Source organism: Poecile atricapillus, chromosome W (assembly GCF_030490865.1).
Source record: "Poecile atricapillus isolate bPoeAtr1 chromosome W, bPoeAtr1.hap1, whole genome shotgun sequence".
Taxonomy (NCBI): Eukaryota; Metazoa; Chordata; class Aves; order Passeriformes; family Paridae; genus Poecile; species Poecile atricapillus.
In genome coordinates, this window is record NC_081288.1 from 81,627,212 (window position 1) to 81,644,157 (window position 16,946).

General features: G+C 42.0%; 1 protein-coding gene across 1 annotated transcript in view; it reads left to right on the forward strand.

The window, feature by feature from the left end:
* LOC131592134 (ubiquitin-conjugating enzyme E2 R2) overlaps positions 1 to 16,946 on the forward strand; it is a 225,092-nt gene that overhangs the window by 173,350 nt on the left and 34,796 nt on the right. The window contains exon 3 of the mRNA XM_058863431.1: positions 9,563 to 9,660. Coding sequence (XP_058719414.1) covers positions 9,563 to 9,660 — 98 coding nt within the window. The remainder of the gene's footprint in view (positions 1 to 9,562; positions 9,661 to 16,946) is intronic.

The window sequence follows — 16,946 nt, forward strand, 5'->3', positions numbered from 1 at the left end:
CAGTGCTGGACTCAGTGTCATTTTTTATAATACTGATTTGCATTCCCATTTTTGCCATCAAATCTCTTCTCAGTAAATTGCAATCACAATTAGGAACAAACAGGAACTCATGCATTTCAAACTTGTCCCCCACATCTATTAACAACGGTTGAATAAAATGCACTTGTTCATCTTTTTCGCTTACTCCTTGAATAACTAATGACCTTTTTGACAGTTTCCCCCCTTTAGGTATAAAATTTAAGGTGGATCGAGAGGCACCTGTGTCTACTAGAAAACACACCTCCTCTCGATCCGGACCCACCTTAAAAGTTATCAAGGGCTCTTGAGTGGTGGGTCCCTGGTATAATGGAAGCCCCTGACATCCCTAACAATCCCTTTCCATTATCCTCTGGACTTCTTCCTCTTGTGGGTCCAGCTCTTTCTGTGGGCATTCCCTTTTCCAATGCCCTTCTTTCCTGCAGATGGCACATTGGTTCTTCTCCAGCTGCTGTTTGGGTCGGTTTTCCCCTGTCGAGGGGGAATGCCCTGCACACCTCTTTGTGGCTGACCCCGTCCCCTCTGCCCCGGGGGACTTCTTGGACCTTGTGGTTTATTCTTTTGGGGCTGCAAAAACTGCCATCATCTTTGCCTTAGCTCTTACTTTTTCTTCATCCCTTCTTACATATATTTGCTGTGTTTTTCTCACCAATTCTTCTAGAGGCTTATTCTGCCACTCTTGATCTTTTTGTACTCCTTTCCTTATATCAGGCCAAACTTTAGTAACAAATTGTACTTTTAACAATGTGTCAAAGGCTTGCCCCTCAGGGTCCATTCCCCCATGCTTACGCAAGGCATCCCTAATCCTCTCTAACCAATGAGAGGGGCTTTCATGTTTCTCCTATTCTAACGACATAGCCTTAGCTATGTTGTTAGTTCTAGGAGCTGCTGATTTGATTGCCCTAATCAAATAAGCACGGTAATCACGGAGGCGAGCCAGGCTGGCCTGGTTATTTGGATCCCACTGGGGGTCCACCTGTGGGATGGCATCATCCACTATAGGTACATTAGGTCCAGCCCCCCCCACTGCTTGTGTATGTTCATCCTCCCACAGCTGCCGAGCTTTTTGCAAAATCATCCGTTTCTCTGATGGCCCAAATAAAATCCCCAAAAGAAAATCCCAGTCTTTCAAGGTATAATCTGCATTTCTCAAATATTCTTCTATCTTTTCCCCCACCCCTATGGGATCATCCAAGTATGGGGGTAATTCTTTTTTCAATCCTCTTATATCCTGGGTAGTAAGTGGTACAACTACAAACCCAAATCCTCCCCCTTGACCTCCCAAAGGGACTTGGCGGAGTGGCATTTGATGGACCCCTGTCTCTTGGGTCCAGGGGGCTTCTGATGCTCTAAATTGAGTTCCCCTTCTAGTTCTAGGGGGTGATATGATATGCTGCTCCCCCCCCCCCCCACCATTGTTATTCTCAGGTGGAGCTGTAGGAACAGCATTTCCCTGATCTCTTTGCCCTGGAAGGTGAGGATACAGGGTATCTGCAGCTGGCCCTGGGTCAGCTGGTAACACCGGAGGACAAGACGGGGGAAGGTGCTGAAAAACATCCCAGTCTTCACCATTTTCCTCTTCCCCCCCTTTTTTCCTCTTCTCCTTTTTTTCTTAACACATAGATTTCTCCTGTTGCCTGTTTAAACCATATTAATCCACATTCTCTTTCAATACATCCTTTCCAATTCTCCTCTAGATACCTCCACAGAATTCGACACAAATGAATTTTATCTGTTCCATAAGATGGCCATATGAGTCCATTCGGCAACTTATACTCTGGCCATACATAATAACAATATTTCACCATCATCTCCATAGTTACTTCTGGGTGAATGCACAATCTGTCCCAAGATCTCAGCATTCTCCCCAAGGGACTCTCCGGGGGTATTGTGGGATCATCATCCCTTTTGCCGAGACCCCTTCCCAGCTGTACCCTTGCACCCCTCCATGGGTGCCCTGTTTTACCTGTGCTACCCTCCATGGGTGCCCTCCCAGGCTTGCCTGTGCTACCCTCCCTGGGTGCCCTCCCAGGCTTGCTCCCCGAAGATCCCTTTTTACTCACCGGTGAGGTTTTCAGTGGTCTTTCCCTGTGGACTCTTCACGGACCCCCCTGGTCCGCCACTCGTCTGTCTCCTGAACAGTCTCCAGAACCCAATTGATCGCCCGGTGCTGGCCGCCACCAAGGGGAGCTGATCACCGAAACTGGGTGAGGCGCGCCTTCAGCTCCGCTCGCTGCCCGCCGCCCCGGACGGTGGAAATATCCTGGACGAGCCCGCAAAAATTAGCAGGAAAATTAATCCACAAACACCAGAGGTTTATGTCCAAAAAGGAGACAGAGGAGTCCTTTTTCTTTATTCGAATAAAGGGAGAGGCCATGGGGCATTCCCCTGGGGTCTCTCAAATTCTTGGAGGGCGCAGCCTCCTTTTTATCCTAATTCCCGGCCTCTTGTCCCTTCTCTCTTTCCCCATAGGCTGAGGTACTTGAGAGGTACAGACTTCCCGGAACGCCTGATACCTGCGATATCTTCCCCCCCCCCCCCCCCCCCATACATAATCCCTTCTTAACTTTTATGGAATTCATAGTGTTCTTTCAGTGCCCCTTTGATCTTCTACTGGAATCCATTCCATTGTTTCTGTTGTCTCTCACTGATAGCTACATCTTATCAACTGACCCACAGCTTGTTTGTAAAGACAAGCTCATCATTCCTCTCACCTGTTAGAGGCTTTTAGGACTAAAGATGACACAATGAAAGAGTTGGAAGAACTAAATGAAAATAATCTACTATTTAAAATCTAGAAAGTAATACAGTAGCTCTGCAAGAGAAATATACTGGTGTAGACAGAAAACTAAAAGATGACACTAGGAGGACATGGACAGACACAGATGGAACAAGATCAAGCCAAATTGGAGGAGATCAACAGATTAGTTTTGGAACTGGTAGCATGGAAGCAGAAATACTGAGAGCTGAATACTCAGTACAATGTGTTTATTTGCTAGTAAAACCTATGTGTCTGTCATAGGGTGACTTTACCTTTAAGATAGCTTTGGGAGCTAAGGAAGTTGATGCTGCTGGAGGCTGATGGGAGTCTTTTGTCCTGACCAATTATAAGTAATTTCTGAGAATTGGCGACAGTTTTAACCATTGAGAAGTGAGATCAACTTGTGAACACCACCTTAAGATGTATAAAGCCAGGGTTCTCTTTTTCTCTTTGGTTTCCGGCTTCTGATGAGGTAACAGAGCTCCATCTCGGCCTCTCTCAGGCTGGACAAGGCTGCGGAGGGTGGGGGGGGGAGAAAAGTGGAGGTGGCCGGCCTGACTTAGTTTGCAGTTTCTGCTGCTGAACTGAAACCTGACACCATGAACATCTGCAGCTTTCCAAGACTTCAACTCTTTTACTACCTGGATGAGACGTACAGATTACTCCTTTTTCCGAGAGAGAGAGAGAGAGGGATAATCAACATGAAGAAGACATCATAAAACCATCAAAGACAGTGAAGAAAAGAGTTAAGTTTTAGATGGGGAAGAGAGAATAAGGAGATGCTTTAATTAAGCTGAAATATTTTTCTGTTAAAGCTATGGAGATGGACAATAGTGTCCTGAAAAAACTCCTTTAATTCATGACAGAGTATATTGAGAGGAATGGAGTGTTCAAAGTGTGGATTTTGAGCAAAAGGTGGAGTAGTTGTGATACAGTGAGGTGCTGGAACAGAGGGGAAGAAGTAATAGTTGAAGATTTGGGGCTGTTAAGAGGCAAAGAGAAAACTTCTGTTTCAAGGGAAGGTCACAGAGACAGATGAAGAGAACTTTTGCCTTTGAATAACTCATCCTTAAAAATGACATCCTTAGACTCATTTGACCCATAACACACCTCGGAGTGATGTGAAATGGGAGGAGTGAACTGATTTCCAGGCAGCTGGCATCAGAAAAATAGAAAGCTATAACAGAAATAGTTTTCTTGTGAGAAACTCCATAGATTAGCAGAAGAAGACTTCTGTTTCTCTGCAAAGGCTGATGAAAAGACTCTAGCAGGAATTGAGACTGTTTTAAACACCAAAGTTCCAAAGTTTTTTTTGTCTCTATGTTGTCATGTGAACAAGGGAATGGGTGGGTAGTGGGGGAAAAAGGGTTTTCTGGAGAGTTTATTCTGGTTTTCTTATTCTTGTAGTTTTGTTAATAAACTTTCTTTATTCCTTTTAAGTTTTAAGCCTGTTTTGCTCTTGTTCTAATCCATATCTCACAGCAAGAAATAAGTAAGTTTTCTAGTGATTTTTTTAGTTGCTGCTTTAAAACCACAACACAGGGCTCACAGGGCACATTCCCTGAAGCAGAGGTTTATAATTCACACTAGGTGGGCTTTTAAGCTATGCCTCTCACTTTAACAATGCTTATCTGAAACTAAATCTTTGCCTCCCTGGGCAGGGGCACCTCACAGTATGCATGTGTTGTTTTCTTTGTCCACTTTTTCACTACTGGGACAATTGCTGTAGTTGTTGTTTGAGTCCCTGTCTCAGCCATAGTGTCCTCAAATGCAGTTTGGGTTCCTGCCTCAACTACAGTCCTCTGAGAGTACTGAACTGTGGCTCAATAGGCACAGGCCAGGCCCCAGTACAGGGTGAAAAGCTACTGGTTTTCATTAGGGTAGGCAAGGCACCCTTCTATCAGGTGAGGGTCAGTTTGTCAGAGTTGATTACCTGTTCAGGTGCAAAGTCCCAGACAATGGGACGTGATAACCACCCTGGGAGCTTTTCCAAATCCTGCCACCCAGGGACAGGGTGCTTCAGGGTACATTTCAATGTTGCATCACCCAAAATTTGTTTTCTCTTACACCAGGACAACACCAGATTCCACAAACCCCATTGTAACTTTTCTTTCTTTTTTTTTTTTTCTCTTTCTCTGATTCTGCTTCATTTCTTCTGTATTTTTCTTCCTGGATTTCTCAGCCTCCTTTGGACTGAATTCTTTTGGGATCTTCCCTTGTGGGGAGCCCTGCTTATCTCAGTTCTTATGATTTGAAGAAAACTCCCGAGCTCGTTAGAATCTTGTTTCTCATGTTTATTAAAAGGTCATCACAAAACTTGACAGGTCTTTCTAGGCTGGCTGCACAAGGTTAATTCTTTGTAATCTGGTACATTTCTTTCTTCTGATGGTACAACAAGGCCTTGTGGCTCACTTTGTGTTTGATAGCACAAAATGGCCCTGAATTACGCAGTGCTTTTATCTTTATACTTATTTTTACCTAATTTACAATAGACACGTATATTATTTTTTTAATGACCTCATGACCAGTCTTCTGTATGGTGCACTGCGGCATTTCTAGCTAATCACTCAGCATTACCTAAAAAACTCTAGGAGAAGAACATGAAGAAGAAAGAAGGACAAGCGACAACACTCTAAATCCTCTATCTTTTCTTTTGCTTTCTAAAATAACTTTTTCACCCAGTGACTTAAGAAAACTTTCTAATTTACACACTCACACTTCTAGCCTTTTCTATCTAACTTTAACAGTTGTTTTCACGTATCAGCATGAAAACATGCTCATGAATCTCATGCCATATGAAATTCAGTGTTTTTCTGGATCTTAGAACTAAGCACCAGAAACAAGGGCACACACTCTGTATCTCAGACTCCAACACCCATAATATGCTAAAAGTATTATTTAGTGGTATTAAACAGATCACATAAAAATGAACAAGGACCTCAAGAGCCTACATAATAAAACCATCTACATTAATCCAAGGTAGGGAGAGGGAAATCACAGAATCACAGAGAGTCAACTAGGTTGGAAAAGACCTTTGGGATCATTGAGTCCAACCTATGACAACACCACCTTGTCACCATGGCACTAAGAGCCACATCCAGTCTTTTAAACATGTCCAGGGATGGTGACTCCACTGATGCCTTAGAGTGGCTACCTGGAACAGAGGCTAGACAAGATAAAGAGAATAAAAGCAGGTATTAAAGGTCTTCAATAGATACACCTTGGGCAGTCAGAAGCCTCTAAGAGGCTACACCCAAGATGGACGATGGTCACGAAATTTTCATACAGATATAAGTTTGGTCCATTTACATATCAGGGGTTAATCCTTCAATCACAACTTCAGGTAATGAAGTCATATACGCCCAGTTTTCTCTTCCCCCCAACTAACTTGTTTATACTTTTCAGGTCCTGAGACAGTAAGGTGTCCTTGAGTTTCAGGCCTAGAAAGGAATTGTTTTGTCTGAATAAAATGGGAGAACAGTAGCTGAAAGGCTATGGAGTTTTAGAGTTATACACTAAAGCAGTACAGGATCTGAAAAATATAAAAGCTATATCCTAAGGCATCACCACCACCTCTCTGGGAAGCCCATTTGAATGCTAAACCACTCTTTCTGTGAATAATTTTTTTCTAATATCTAGCCTAAACTTCCCCTGACACATCTTAAGACTATGTCCTCTTGTCCTGTCACTGGTTGCATGGTAGCAGAGCCCAACCCCCACCTTGTTGCAACCTCCTTTCAGGTAGTTGTAGAGAGTGATAAGGTCTCCCCTGAGCCTCTTTTACTCCAGGCTAAGCAACCCCACCTCCCTCAGTTGCTCCTCATAGGACTTGTGTGCTAGACCCTTCCATCAGCCCTGTTGCTCTTCTGTGGACATGCTCCAGCATCAACATCCTTCCTAATCTGAGGGTCCCAGAACTGGACACATGTCAGCCTGAAAACTAAGCCTTCTGATCTTGTTTTCATAGTTTTAGTTACTTTCCTGGGAAAGTAACCATAAACATAAGTTGTTTATACATTCCTTCTAAGAAATGTCCTTTGATGGACGTTTTGCATGACCAGTGTGATTGGGAAGGTGGTAACTTAGTTATCCAATCCCTGGTCATTGTCGAGAATCTATAAATACTGGAGTCAAAAATTAAAGTGACTTCTTTTCCTGTCATACCACTGAGACATGTTCATGTGAATCATTCCATGTCCTTTAGTGACAGACACAGTATTCAAGGTGCAGCCTAAGTAGTGCCAAGTACAGGTGAAGAATCACTTCCCTAGTCCTGCTGGCCACACTATCACTGATACAGGCCAGGATGCCATTTGCCTTCTTTACCACCAGGGCACACTGCTGGCTCATGTTCAGCCTGCTGTCAATCAGTACCCCCATGTCCCTGTCTGCCTTGCCACTGTCCAGCTACTCTGTCCCCAACCTGTAGTTCTGCATGGGGTTGTTGTGACCAAAGAGCAGGACCCAGCACTTGGACTTGTTAAACCTCATGTTGTTGGATTCAGCCCATCTATCCAGCCTGTCCAGGTTCCCAGGTCCCTCTGCAGAGCTCTCCTACCTTCCAGCAGATTGACCCCTCCCCCCCCCGCCAACCTGGTGTCATCTGCAAACTTGCTAATGGTAGACTTGGTAGACTTGATCCCCTCATCCAGATCATCAATAAAGGTACTAAACAGGACTGGGTCCAACACTGATCCCTGGGGAATGCCACTAGTGACTGGCTGCCAACTGGATGCAACAGCATTCCCTACCACTCTCTGGGCCCAGCCATCCAGCCAGTTCTTATCCCAGCAAAGGGTGCACCTGTCCAAGCCATGGACTGCCAGTTTTTCCAGGAGTATGCTGTGGGAGACAGTGTCAAAGGCTTTGCTGAAGTCCAGGTAGACAAAATACACAGCCTTCCCCTCATCCACCAGGTGGTTTACCTGTATCGGCGATTGAGAAAGAGACAGGGACAACTGACTGGTGATCAGAATCTGAATTTACTGTGGGCTACATTGTTTTATATACCATTCTAGGAAGGCTAGTATTTTTTTACTACAATGATTGGGTTAAACATCATACAAACAAGCTTATACATTTTTGCAACATCTCTTCTACTTGCAGAAATTGATTCAGTCTTCTTCCTTGTCACCAGTCTGATCCAATCTTCTTGCAATCTTCAAAGCTCCATTTGTTCTTGCCAAGGCATCCTGATTATCAAATCTCTTATGCTAATCAGGTCCAAAGTACTCTCTGTCTTTGCAACAACACCACCTGATCATAAAAGATCTGGTTTGTCAGGCAGGACCTGCCCCTCCCAAATCCATGCTGGGAGATGTATTCCCTCATCTTCTCCACAAGATAAGTCCCCCATCACAGCAAGGCCATCAATGCCATGGCAAAGCACAGAGCTATCATTTGTATTAGCATATCCCCAAACTCGGCAAAATAAAGAGATAAGCAGTGCAGCTGACAATCTCCATGTCTCACACAGGAGCTTGCTACTTAATAGCTACTATGACTATAACATGCAATATATATAACTGCCATTATTTGCCACCAAAAAGGACTGGTGGATTGACCTGGGCTGGATGCCAAGTGCTCACCATGTAACTTTTCTCTAAAAAATCCTTTTTCTGTTTCTCTGATTCTGCTTCATTTCTTCTGTATTTTTCTTCCTGGATTTCTCAGCCTCCTTTGGACTGAATTCTTTTGGGATCTTCCCTCGTGGGGAGCCCTGCTTATCTCAGTTCTTATGATTTGAAGAAAACTCCCAAGCTCGTTAGAATCTTATTTCTCATGTTTATTAAAAGGTCATCACAAAACTTGACAGGTCTTTCTAGGCTGGCTGCACAAGGTTAATTCTTTGTAATCTGGTACATTTCTTTCTTCTGATGGTACAACAAGGCCTTGTGGCACACTTGGTGTCTGATGCACAAAATGGCTCTGAATTACGCAGTTCTTTTATCTTTATACCTATTTTTACCCAATTAACAATAGACACGTATATTATTTTTCTTAATGACCCAATGACCCTTCACCTATGTGCTGCACTGCGGCATTTTCTGTCCAATCACTTACTATTACCCAAAAATCTAGGAGAAACTAGGAGAAGAACATGAAGAAGAAAGAAGGGACAAGAGACAACACCCTAAATCCTCCATCTTGTCTCTTGTTCTCTAAACTTTTTCACCCAGTGATTTAAAAAAAATTTCTAATCTACACACATTTTTAGCTTTTTCTATCTAACTTTAACATTTGTTCTCATGTATCACCATGAAAACATGCTCATGAATTTCATGTTATATGAAATTCAGTGTTTTTCTGGATCTTAAAACTAAGTATTAGAAACAAGGGCACACACTCTATCTCAGACTCCAACACACCAAGCCACTATATCATTCCCCCTTCCCAGCTGCACAGGAAAGAGAAAATAGGATGGAAAATGACTTGTAGGTTGAGATAAGGCAGTTTACTAAAACAAAAGATTGTACACAAACAAAGGGGAACCAAAAAAGGATTTTATTCTCTACTTCCCATCAGTGAGTGATGTCCAGACAATTCCCAGGAAGCAGGGCTTCAATATATATAGTGGTTGCTCCAGAAGGCAAACACTGCAAATAACAAATGTCCCCCTTCTTCCTCTTTCCTTTAGCTTTTATATCCGAGTTGATGCCATGTGGTATGGAATATCCCTTTGGTCCATTTGGGTCAGCTGGCCTGGTTGTGTCATTAAATCTGCCTCAAGCCAGGCTATACTCAACTTTTGTTTCTGTCTTGCAGAATGGAGATGTATGTATTTCAATTCTTCACCCACCTGTAGATGACCCACAAAGTGGAGAGCTGCCCTCCGAGAGGTGGAACCCTACGCAAAATGTCAGGTAACTGTGAATCTGTGATGTACAACAGTGACCTCAAAGGCCTGTGATCTCTCTCCAAGACTAAGGCCTGTGTTGGGAAAGTTTTGGAACAGAATTCAAGACTTTGGGAGCTTTAGGTCCTTAACCGTGTGGGAACCAGACTTATCAAGTTGTCTGAAGTGCTGATGCTGAGGTGTCCTGATGATGGACTAACAATGTGGAGAATTCTGTCCTGTTCACAGGGTTTCATTCTCCTAAAGCAACTTATTTCAAATTTTCTGCCCTTCCCCAGTCATTGTTATCCTATAGTTAGGGTTTTCAAACTCTTCCAAGATACCACTAGTGGAAAAGAACATTTTTGGGTATTTGGGTCCAGTAGGAATAACTTTGTTCATAATCCTGCCTGCTGTTTGCCTTGCAGTATTTGTGTGTCTCCTGTCCTGCAGTGTGATATCTTGAGCAGTTAGCCAGGTAGCTTTCTTCCTGACAAAAAGACCCAAAGGATCACTAAATATTAGAGGCATTTGGGGCTGACCTGTCCTTCTTTTTTTCTTTTTAAGCACTAGCTGAATTTCATTCTCATTACAAGACACTGCAAATAAAGAACTGATAAAACTCATATCAAGTAGCAGCTTACCTGTGCAGCTGGAATAGTAAGTGATGTAGTGAAAAAACCCTGAAGCAAGGTACTTCCTGTTCTAACATTTTAATCTGATTTATTATACAAATAAGGTTAAAATAATTGCATCTAGATTTTTATCATATGAGAATTATTATTGCTCTCAGATTTATTAGATGTTGGTTCCTCAACTTGAAAACTGTTATTTATTGGTAAATCCAGGTAAGGATCTTGGGACACCTGAGGGAATACAGTGATTTGAAAAGGATTGTCTGACACTTTAACTCAGCTTTCATCTAACTTGGCTTCACAAAATTCATTTGAAAAGAGCCTCTGTCAAAGCAAAAATCTAGCAAGGGGGATTCAATGGATTCTTGACCCTTGAAATGTGATTGTAACACACACTGCAAAGTGCTGGACTAGAGCTAACATAGCAGGAGACTAGGAATTGTAGCCGTCAGCAAATTATAACAACTGATGTTCCTCCTGGAGCATGCTACTTGAAGGTTAAAAAGGCCAAAGAGAAATGGTGTATCTTAGCTGCATGAAGTCATGAAGGGTTGGGAATCTGATCCTTAGAGCTTGAAGTAAAGGTTTTCCAATCCATCTGTACCAACCACACGTTCTAGTTCAGATTTTTAAAAAGGAAAAATAGGCTTAAATACTATCTTTAGTCATTATATTGCTAAGCTACGTCACCTGTCCTCTGCTCAGATGGCTATTAAACTGTTTTTTCCATACATCTGATATGGTTAGGACTAGGTGACAAGCTTCAACTTATAGTTAGAAAACAGCTTTGGGCATTAGTTGCTTATAATGCACATACATTTTGAGTATTTCACAATATACAACCCTAAAGATTGACATGAAACTTCTTATGGTACTAGTTCTCTGATTTCTGCTTTCCCTTACCATGGTGCAGTTTTTGGTGCTTACTCTTGGAACATGCTGGTCTTAACAGTGATATTTGTAGAGAAAACATTCCTCAGCTGTATCAGTGTCTTGGGTTGCAATGCAAGATGTAACCAAAAGTATTTATTCTATTGCTATCTGTTAAAACCAGGTGGGGCAGTTTTCTTTCTCTCTTCCACTCCCTCCAGAAAGATATCTTCTGTTAATAGGCCATTGAGTCTCACTGCATGACTCATAAAATTACATCATCCCATTGTGACATGCTCCACCCAGGGGGAGGAGCCAAGCATTTCTACTTTGATATAATCTGAGATTTAGAACACTGCAGTCAGCCTTTCTTCACTGAATTCTCAGAGGAGGACTGGACCCATCTACACCACCACTGGACCTTCAGAGGAAAACTACACCCTTCTACAGGATCATTGCTTCAACAGAACCACATCTGTCACTCCAGGAAGACTGCAGCCACCATTTAATCAGACTGCTACCAACACCTGTCCGTTTAGGGGACTTTTAGATTTGGGTTCTTTTTCCCTTTGAACTGAAGATTGATGAGAGGGAGGCAGGTTTTTTTCTCTCGTTCGGTCTCAGTTGTTTATTTTTTCTTATCAGCATTACAAGGTACAAGGAGCTATGTGCACTATGATAGAAAAGGGGTAAAATGGCTAACAAAGATCTTCTTCAAGGTTTTTTATATGTCCATTTACCCAATTAACAGATGCCAACTAAGCTATTTTTCTTAGTGACCCAATGACCCAACACTTCTGTGCTGCACTGTGACATTTTCTACCCAATCACTTACTACTACCCAAAAACCCCTAGGAGAAGAACATGAAGAAGGAAGAAGAAGGACAAGAGACAACACCCTAAATCCTCCATCTTGTCTCCTGTTCTCTAAACTACTTTTTCACCCAGTGATTTAAGAAACTTTCTAATCTACACATTTACACATTTCCTATCTAACTTTAACATTTGTTTTCATGTATCACCATGAAAACATGCACATGAATTTCATATTATATGAAATTCAGTGTTTCTTTGAATCTTGGAACTAAATATTAAAAGCAAGGGCACACAGTCTGTATCTCAGACTCCAACAAACACCCTGACCAACAGGGTGTCAGGTTGTATTCTGACTGTCAGTGGGGCTTTTTTCTACTTCTGCATTTTTATTTTATCTTTCCTTAGTAAAGAACTGTTATTCCTATTTCCATATCTTTTCCTGAGAGCCCCTTGATTTCAAGATTATAATAATTTGGGGGGGGGGGGTTACATTTTTTCCATTTCAAGGGAGTTTCCCACCTTCCTTTGCAGACACCTGTCTTTTCAAACCAAGACAATCAGCAAGCAGAAATAAAACTTGTCCTTCACTGTTAGCCTGCTGCCTGTGTAACCTAGGGCTTCTCTTCAGCTGCTGAATTTTGTAAATCCGCTTACTACAGATGACTGTGGTTGAAGTGTCTGGAGTGAGGAATGTCGTTCTTCAACTTTGAGAGCACCTGCACATCTCTACACCTAATGGTTTCAAGCATGCTCATTATTTTTTTTAAACACAGTCAATATGGACTTTCCCATCACTTGCAGCTAGATGAGGTTGGCATAAGTAAATATAGCAAACATCCAGCAAGAGGTGAAGGAATGCAGCTGTGATCTGTATGGCAGAAAGTATTGTTTTTCTTATGTCTCATAAAGCTGAGAAAGTGGTGGCAGGGCTTAGGGGTTAAGGCTTTGATAAATTTTAGTTGCCTTTTTCCCTATCTTGCCTGACCTCACTCTGTCTTTTGAGGTGCACAGGCCAGAATTCAGTACAATATTCAAGATGTTGGTACATCTGTATCTTGTCATGATTTGTGATGCCTCATTTTACTATTGTTTTGTTTTCTTAGTATACCCATTTTTGTTGGCTTTTTCTGGCTGCTTTAGTGCATTGAGCTGTTTGCAGAAACTGTTCAGATGTAACATTACTTTCAGTACAGTCTAAGTCTGATACTTTTGTTGATACATGGAGAGAAAAAGGCAGGTAACAGTTCTGATTCCTTGAGCCTCCACTGGCTTCTCTCCTCTGCTGATAAAGGGGCTGTCCTGGTTCCAGACAGGACAGAGATAATTTTTTTGCAGTACCCATGAGGGTGTGGAGCCTGGACATGTGTGGGCATGGCTAGGAGATTATTTTATACCACCTTACATCATTGCCAGGGGTGGGGGTAGGGCATGCTCTGGCTTCTGAGAAGGGTGAGGCTTCCGGTGGAGAAAACTGTGGTGTGGCAGGAGTACTCATTGTTACCCAGGATCCATGGTTGTCACTGTGACACTGGTGGTTGGGTTCTTTTTCCCCAGGACCGAGACTGATAAGACAGAGACTGTTTTCTTTTGTTCAGGTTCAGTTGTTTATTCTTTCCTTATCTATATTACATATATACAGAGTACAAGGAGCTACATACACTAAGATAGAAAAGTGCAAAATGGAGAACGAAGAATCTATCTAAGGCCTTTTATGTGTATTTATCCAATAATCAAATGCCAAGTAAGTTATTTCTTTTAGTGACCCAATGAGCTGACACCTGTGTGCTGCACTGTGGATTCTTTCATCCAAACACTCATTATTACCCAAAAACCCTTAGAAGAAGAAGATGAAGAAGGACAAGAAGGAGAGACAACGCCCCAAAATCCCCATCTTGGATTCACTTATTAATATAACTAAAACTCCAAACTCTAACTTTTTCACCCAGTGATTTAAGAGAACTCTAATTTACACACATAATTAGTTTCTTTACTTAACTTTAAAAGCTGTCTCTATGGTTTTAGGCTAAACTCAGTGCTCTCTTGGGTGTCAGAGCTAGGCACCAAAGATAAGGGCCTATTTTCTGTGTCTCTGACCCAAACATCTCCCCCTCCTGTTTGAACCAAGAACACTTCCTTAGCAGCCTTGTCTATCAACCATCGGATCCATTGAAGTAGACAGGGCATGAAAACTAGGAGGACTATGATGAAAATCAATACGAATATACCTATCCCTTACAAGTTCCCTCTGCGATGGTGCAAAGCTCAACCAACCAAACAGACCATCCAACCATGATCCCTTTTCAACTCCAAGTTTGGCTATGCCCTCTTTCAATTGTTGTATGCTCTTGTGGATAGACTTCGAATTCATACAGCACATTCCTTCAAATTCTTCATACCCATGTCTATGCATTAGCAAGAGAAAATAAATTGCTGCTCTGTTTTGCAGAGTAGCATCTCACACTTTGAACATCGGTTAACAAATCACTCAAAGTGAGAGAGGTGGAGTGAGATCACTTGCTTAGCCAACAGCCTAATCTGTCCAGTTGCTTCAAGGCTTCTCCTGATGCTACTTGAGGTGAGAGTTGCTATGGATCTCCATCCAAAATTCCATGAGTGAAACTCATCATTGCAATCAGGTGCATACTGATCGAGAAACCTCTTCCCTCTGCGTCTTTGCTCTTTTATCATTAGGTGTCAGCAGAAAGAGTTTTACAATATTGCATGGACCACCGGTAACATTTGACGGAATGGCGGGCCAAACTGTCTCCACAAATAAGAAAATTCCCTTTTGGCAATTGCAATGGAACATGGTTGGGTGGTATGACTAGGACTGAGGTGAAGTTGCACCAAGATGTTGCCTCTTTGTATAAAGTATGATTTGGAGTGACATCTGTAATTTTGTTTTTGTTTTGTTTTGACATAGGAGAACCGAATATTATGCAAAAATCCATTCTCGCTGAGCCAAGGATTTCCAGTTCTTGGGGCTCATAAGGTGCCTTAGGGAGATATTTGGTCCAGAGATCCCAGCCGTCAGTAGGATTTAGAATGAATCGTGAAAGTTTTGGAGAGATGTTTTTTGGAATTAGCCATTCATCCACTGGCAAACCCACCAAGCAAGTCGAGAATAGTTTTGCTGGACTTGAGTGAGTCAAGCAAATGGTGTCTAGGCCTGATGCATTGGCCAGAGTCACCCAAACATTTTCTTTTGGTTGACTCACAGGCAGGATCGCATTATTCAAAGCGATCAACAAAGTGATAAGACACAAGGGTGATACCTGATTTAGTTTCATGTTCAATGGCCTTATCTCTTGTGTGAGATTATGAATCTTGATGCGATCCACACCATGCTTTTACAAACGAGGTATTACAATATTAACAATTTCCCACACTTTTTTACATGAAACCCAAAGTTCACTGCTTCTGCACGTGGGATTAAAGATGTTCGTTGTCAACTTCGGTCTCAATGCAGTTCACATTTGCATACTTGCTTCTCTGCTTCTGGGGTCATCTGCTTGTTTCTGTGGCTGATAAGGTTTCACATTCTTTGCTGGAAGCCACTTTGGCCCTGAACCTGTGGAGACACAAGCATACCCTTTGTCCCAGGTTACTAATTGAAATGGATCTTCAATCTGTCCTGTTTCTGGATTTTTGATCAGAACCAAAGGATTTTCCTTTAATTTCGCCTGAGTACTGTTGGAAAAATGTCTGATAATTGGTGGAGTTGGTTCTGTAAAGGAACTGTTCCAAAAATTTAAAACATATAAGCTTTTGTTTAAATGCATTTGAGGCATTGCCTCTGCCTCCCCCCTTTTTTGTTTATCCAAAAGGGATTTCAAAGTGTGCTGTGTCCTCTCAATGATGGCTTGACCTGTGGGAGAGTGAAGAATACCAAAGGTGTGACAAACACCCCAATTCATTAATAATGTGGCAAGCCTTTGTGCCATGTAGGCAGGACCATTATCTGTTTTTATTTCTTGAGGCACACCTAATGATGCAAATGCCTACAAAAACTGCTGACACACGTTTAGTGGTTTCTCCTGTGTTCAGGGAGGCAAAGACTGCACCTGAGAAAGTGTCCACTGATACATGGACGTTTTTGAATCTCCTGAAAGATGGGTATTTTGTGACATCTGTCTGCCACAGTTGCAGACTCTGCAATCCTCTTGGATTGACTGCACCTGTAGATATATGCGGTTTCACAAGTTGACAATCAGGACAAGCATTTATGATTGTTTTCGCCTAATCTTTAGAGATGTGGAACATTCACATAAGCGCTTGTGCATTTTGATTAAAAAATGCATGGCTCAGTTTTGCCAGTTCAAAAGTGTTTGGCAAGATGTTTGCAATGATCATTGTTAATTTGTCTGCTTCTGCATTTCCTTCCACCAAGAATCCTGTAAATGAAGAATGTGCCCTGATGTGAGAAACAAAGTATTTGTCTTTTCTGTGTTCTATGGCTTTTTGCATACATACGAGATAAAAATATAGATCATCATTTTCAACTTCTTTTAGAAGTGATCCTTCTCTTCTTCTGACTATATTGGCTATGTAAGCTGAATCTGTTATCAGATTAAAAGGTTCTTGGAACAACTGAAATGCTCTGACCACTGCTGACAGCTCCACAATTTAGGAGAACCCTTCATTATCTGAATCCCATGACTGTGTTTTTGGGTTCTGCCACGTGATCACTGATTTGTGCATTTTTCCTGAGCCATCAGTGAACAATGTTATTGCATCCAATGGCACTTCAGTTAATTTGGGCTTCTCTTTGAAGCTTAATTTTGACTGCAATAACTTGTGGCTTGGAAAGTGAATGTAACAGGCATCTGAATAATCCAGCAATGCAATTTGCAATGCCTGATTTTTGCATTGCCCAGTCAAAATGTTCCCTCTTCAAAGGCAGATAAATTGTGGCAAAATCTTTGCCTGCCATTGTCAACAATCTTGTTCTTGCCCTGATTATGATCTGTACTATCATCTCTAATGTTGTGAA